At 31.2% G+C, this 6,594-nt stretch overlaps 1 protein-coding gene across 2 annotated transcripts in view; it reads left to right on the forward strand.

The window, feature by feature from the left end:
* Positions 1-5,745, forward strand: part of LOC120632122 (synaptosomal-associated protein 25) — a 36,888-nt gene extending 31,143 nt beyond the window's left edge. For both annotated transcript variants that reach the window (XM_039901922.1, XM_039901921.1), the window contains exon 8: positions 3,506-5,745. In XM_039901922.1, coding sequence (XP_039757856.1) covers positions 3,506-3,571 — 66 coding nt within the window. In that variant the 3' untranslated portion in view covers positions 3,572-5,745. The remainder of the gene's footprint in view (positions 1-3,505) is intronic.
* The last annotated feature ends 849 nt before the right edge of the window (positions 5,746-6,594 follow it).

Here is a 6,594-nt window from a genome sequence, read left to right on the forward strand (position 1 = left end):
ATTTAATTTAATTTTATATTTATATAAAGTGGCAAGATAAGAGAGAATATGAATCAGAACGTCAAATACTTTAAGTAATAAAACTATATTTAGCAATTATAACCACCTTTTCTTGACAAGCAATCCCAAAAATAGTTTAGAAACCCCTAATTTTTAATAAAAAAAAATATCAGGCCACTTGTACTAAAAAATCATAGAATACTTAATGATTTCTCCGACTAAATTATAGGTGTATAATTATAGACATTTAATATAAATTGAGTAGTTATAATTCGAACAAAAAACCCATTTCTTACATAAAACTGGACGTAAATGCAATGATGTTACATAAAAAAGTTATAGATAGGAATAATGTGCTAGTAAATTGTTAAATTAGAACTTGGATAATTAGCTAACTTTCGCTTAGTCTTTCTTCGCAGACCATAGCGACAGGTCGTGTTCGAATATGTTCGAAAATATAATTGCCTCTACTTACTAGTATGTAGGTATGACGTTACAATAAAGTAATGTTACCCATATACCTCTTTTTATTTATACATAATATCATTGCATTTATGCATATACTTGTATCTCGGTATGACTATGCCTCAACCACGAGACACACAATAACACTAACACAGACAGCCCTGCGACGACGTCCGTGAGTACATGTATATTTTTTGATGCACCTAATTAAGCTACGCGTTATGCACAGCTTGGTATATCAAGCAAACCGCTTATTTATATAGTATGTGAAATTAACTCTTATTTACAAACATCAATATGACGTAACAGCCCATCGGAACTAATAACCAATCAGATTATCGAATGATGACGTGGTATGACATTGTCCCATTATCTCTCAATAATCTGCACTTTTAATTTTTTTTATTAGTGTAATCGCATTCGTGTATTTACAGAATATTAAATATGTAACGTCGGATTAAAATGGTCCTAATCCACCTTATTTTAAAGCTTTAGTTTGACGCATTTATACATGCAGCGCTCCTAGCGAAATATTCCAAAATTAAAAATCAGTAGCACCTAAACTTTACTTTTAAAATGCGTCTGTTGAAGACGCATTTTAAACAGTGAAACATTTAGTCCTGTTTACTTTGACGTTATAATGTTTTATATTTGAAAACTACTATAAGTTAGCGAGCGATTGAATGCATTGTAAAACGCCATATTATTGTTCGTGAATAACGATGAGAATAATTCCTCGCCAAATATTGTTTCAGGGATAAGAAGATAATTTATTAAATTAAAGATACTCTTCTATTATATGCCATGACATGAGCCTTTTCGCCTACGCCTTAAGTCGATGGTTACTGGTCTGCACTTTGCAGGACTTGTTGCTTTGTTTATATCGATGGTATCCACAAACCATTAGGTTGGCCATCTGCTTAGTCTATAATTGATATTTTCTAGAAGAGAATATAGACATATAGCACAGTACACAGCAATCCCATATTGTTTTTTTTTTTTTTAATTTTCAACGACAATACACACATCGCCATCCAGCCCCAAAGTAAGCCCCAGCCCGTAGCTTGTGTTATGGGTACTGAGATAGCTGATGAAATTTTTTTTTATGAATAATAATACACATAAATACTTATAATATAATATTCTCAGAACATATTTCAAGAACCCTTATTTATTACACAAGCTAATATATACACGACGGTTTCATTTTGGGTATATACTGTACAGAATATGTTATGGTAAAACAGTATTTAATTTGTGCCAAGTTTTGTTCTGTAACTCGTCTTCGTTTGTATATATAAATTATATATCTCACTTGACCCTGACGCAACGTGGGCAGTTTGAAGAATTATTTTGTTGCTTACTTTAGAGCGACACTATAAATACAGTTAAAATAGCTTCACCTGTACATATAAGCTTATAAATAAACTAATGCACAAGCTTTCACTAATGTCAACGCAAACCGAGCGACTTACTTTGACAAACAAACTCTATGATACTCGAGCGAAATTCCGTATCGTTAAAAATATTAAATGGTGAGAAGAGAGGAATAAAATTTTCTTCTCGATTAGATTCTACTTGCAACCATATCAATCTATTTTGTTTTATCGGTTGCTCTTTCTGCGCTGACCTTTTGTAATAGTACAATTTAGTGAAATAGTAAAAAACTGTTGTACACACATATCTTAAACAAAACTGGCTGGCCTTAAAGTAATGCTGTCCTTTTCCGAAATAAAAATATTGAAGAGGTGAGCACTATAGTCTTAAAGACTAATTTAGTTTAGTTAAGATATGTACGTTAAGTTTTGCAATATAAACAACAGTACGCGCGGTTCATACCTCTAGGCTCAACAGAAGTTAGTCCCAAATGGCGGCAGTTACGTATAAATATAGCTTATTTATACGTAACTGTACTTTGATGTCATAAAAGTAAGGGTGAATTGCCGGTCCCGGCCATTATCACCGACACCTAATCGTTGTCTAAGAGTAGGAAATTTGTATTTGGAAAACTCTATTGTATTTTTATTCAATGCTAACAACGCCCTACATTGGGCGCGTATACTTTTACGATAACAAAATCAGTACCATTATGTTACTGATTTTGTTGTACTCTATCTCTCAAGACTCCTTTCATAAATGTTTCTGTGAAAAGGATAAGAGTCAATTTAGTTTGCTGATTGTATACAACAGAATTAACACCAATCTAGCACAGCACATGTCTAAACTTTAAAGCTACGACAGACCCCATTCAGTAAGTTAATGAAATGTTCTGTATAAAACTTACATACAAAACAGCAAGTTATTGTTATAATTAAATAAGCTAAACTCAGTATAAGTAGTAGGTAATTAAGGTACGAGCTAGTTTTTCAAATGTAACTTTAGTATTAATTTTGTTTTAAATATACGCCAAATTAGGTGAGTATTATACTTATAGGATATATAAGATGTATCTAGCCTTCCTGGAGTATTGGAGCTATTGTGGTTTGAAAAAGTAAGAAACCAAGTTTATATTTTAAGCTTATGAACATGTTTATACTGTCATCATTGAAGAGGTGCAAAACATTGATAAGAATTCCATTTTTGCGTCTTTCGGGGAAAATGGGGACCTTGGGGCCAGAGGACTTCACCTCTGTTTGAAGAATTATCAAATAGGATAATCGAGTCAACCAAACGTCCTAGACCTTTCAGTTACCTTGAAAAACTAATTAGTATGACCAGGGGAAGGCAGAAAGCATCTTGAATATAGTTATTAAGGAATATTAGATACAAATTAGTTTTACTTTGATACCAGTTTCGTGCATAGAGGGTATGCACACGGTATGCAGATCATATAAAATGAAGAAAATGTCCAGTGAGAGTAATAAAAGCCTACCGTTATGTATTTAACTCGTACTGAGGATTTTCCTCATTTTATATCATGTGCATACCCACTATGCTCGCCACTGTTTGAAACATAGGCTATTTTTGTTTATAAATATTTTTATTTGAAGACGTTAATCCATTATAATATTGTAATATATTTTTTTATGAAATGTTTTAGGGTGAGAGTAACGAGACCCGCATAGAAGTTGCAAACCAGCGAGCAAATAAACTGCTCAAATCTTAAAGGGCTCGTCGCTACAGCAATGCGAAGGGATAAAGAGAGCGGTTGCCTGATTATAAGATTGATTTGCATTTTTTAAGTTGATCGCATACTGCCGTAAGAGCCTCACACAACGCATAATTAGTGAGAAGACTCAGACTTGTATCACTTGCGACAGTCTGTGATCAACTTTAAAAAGAACGAGATTTACAAAAAGGTGTTGCCTGACCTAAAAACTCATTTATATTTTTATCTACGTTCATATATCTTGCGTTGCCTATTGTAAAAATAATAAGATCTTTCATTGTAAAAATGTCTCCTTGTTAAGTAATTTTAATAGGTCTAACTAAATCTATTTCTTCTTGTTAAATTATTAAGAACTATTGATTCCATATCATTTTAATAATTATATTATAAGTGTTAAATACTCATATGAGATTATTTTTATGTTCATTAAAACAAAGGTCACGATGATCTTGGCAAGGTCTTGCGGCAACGCCATTTTGTGCAATACTAACACTCGTATTTGCCAACATTATTATAAAATCTCACAGTGACACACATACGGATAGGTTCTACTAATCAGTAAAATTAATCAAATTTTATTGTTGGAACCTATTTTCGTTCAAATGCTTAAAGGATAACTTAGTAATGTTTATAAACACGAATGTTTTTCTTGTGGCTAAGTATATAAGTAGAGTTACGAAAACTTTCAGTCTAGCTGTAAACAATTTGAATGCAATAATAGCAATTTACTGCTAACGAAGTGATATCAGGCATATTTTCTTTTATAACAATGCGTGTTTAAGGATTTCTTCCTTATACTTATATAAGCACGATTTATTGGGCATTATTAAAATAAAATTTTGTGTGAAGACGCAAAGAGAAGTCTTTTTTTTTTAAACTCTATTCTAGAAAAGTTAAATGAGATTCTATGGAAAGTGGATATTTTAAAAGGATCAAGGGATATATAAATCGGGTTGTTTTGTATGTTAACAAATAGAAAAAATCACGGAAGTAAACTTTAACTGTGACATGAAACGTATTCACCTTCCGATGAGTTAGTGTGCTTAACTATCTATCCATCCATGGAAGTCAGGAATGACACGTTTAGAAACTTGCAGCGCTAAGACGCGACGTTCGGAAACATCTCATGTAACAAGATTCAGTAACTTCTTAAAATTAAAAAGCTTACATTGTACCTTCTTATATTCGAAATCTTTCCAATATCATATTCAACCGAATATGATATTGGAAAGATTTTTAATACTTTTTTTTTATTTGGGTGATGTGCCAAACTTTATTTATTTAACAAAATGATTAAACTTTAAAAAAAATAAAATTACTCTCATTTTAATAGTAATCGTAAGAGTTTAATAAGCTTTGAAAATAATTTGCTCCGAACAATAGAATGAAGTACCAATTTAGCTCAAATATAGAAACACAGATATTTTCGATAGAACATTAATATGATATAAAACCGTAATTCGCTGATATTTCTCGAACTGCATTTAATAAAAAAAATATCTATAAGTAGTAAGTATAGAAAATTTTAATATCTAAAAAGATAGTGAGATCAATAATATGACTATAGTACTGTTTTGAAAAAAAATTTAACATTAATGTTTAAATATTACATATTTGTAATTATATAATTTCCAAAAAAAATAAAGTTATTTTCAATCTTAATAACTTTAACGTCTAATGTGATTTTATTTCGGTATATTAGCTCTTAATAATTACGATATCAATTACAGTTATTAATAACGTTGTAATGTGATTACAGTAATATGCAATAGTATATTTAATAGTTGAGCAGTTAAATATTTATTACTTAAAGTATATATTGTTGTAAGTATACATGAGCGCTGTTCACACGGATTTTCTCGATCGCTGCGTTTAGGTATTTTTCTGGGATTGTAAAAAAAATTGATTAACAATTCTCAAATACTGAAAGCGCTTTCAAAGTAAAGGTTAAATTACATTTGATTTGACCTATCATCAATCTTAAACCCGCAGGCCAACAAATAAAAGTTCTTTAAGTAAAAAAAAAAACTGACTGACCAAACCTCGAGTACAAAAGATCCTGGTCAAAGTGTATCCGCCGAAGCGGGCCACACTACCAACCAAACCTAAGCTAAATTTACGTGCGAGATCCACAGAAAGATACGATCCCTTGCTCTTTTACGAAAAAAAAAGGAGATAGTTATACATTCAAATCAATTATGACTATAATTAATATGGTCGGGTGATGGTGATGATGATGTTATGGCTTGCTCGGGGACGCCTGTCAAAATATTTTTAAAATAATTACCTCTACAAGCGTTCGATGGCAGCACTCAACAAGTAACAAAAGTGACGTAGTTTTACTCGAAACAAGAATCAGTACTATGACGATCTTTATGACAATAGTCATAAATTATTAATATTAATTAATTAATATTTATTAATTAATTAATAAAATATAATTTTTATTAATACATAACTATAACCTAAAATAAACTATTTAAAAACTAAATAAAATCTAAAACGTCCTCGAAACCACCGCAGCGAGGCACAGTTCCTAAGATGCTGGCAGCATTGCCCCTATTAATATTAATTAATATAATAATTGTCATACTAATAATAATCATTTATTTTCCAAAGAAATTAAAATATTTTAAGAAAAAACTATGTAAACAAGTAACCAAACTTTAGCTAAAAACATAAGCTAGAGGCCCTGATAACTAGTTTTCAGGCATACAATGAGGATAGGCTTTATGGTTATAATTTATTATATCTTCTCGTTGGCTTTTTTTAAAACAGCGTGTAAAGTTTACGCTCATATTAATTCTTATTTTAAACGCGCGGTTTAGTTAATCCGTGTGAACACGGCCTCGCATCGTTGTACCGGCCTTAGAGTAATGAATATAGGAATGTTAAAGATGATGGCTTGAATTATGATACAAGTGTACAGGGGGCCACTTAAAAACACGTCAATATTCTCAATTAAATTCAAACTGTAATATCGAACGTTGTATTGTGGAATTTTTGATTATAAAGCGGCC

Source organism: Pararge aegeria, chromosome 19 (genome assembly GCF_905163445.1).
Source record: "Pararge aegeria chromosome 19, ilParAegt1.1, whole genome shotgun sequence".
Taxonomy (NCBI): Eukaryota; Metazoa; Arthropoda; class Insecta; order Lepidoptera; family Nymphalidae; genus Pararge; species Pararge aegeria.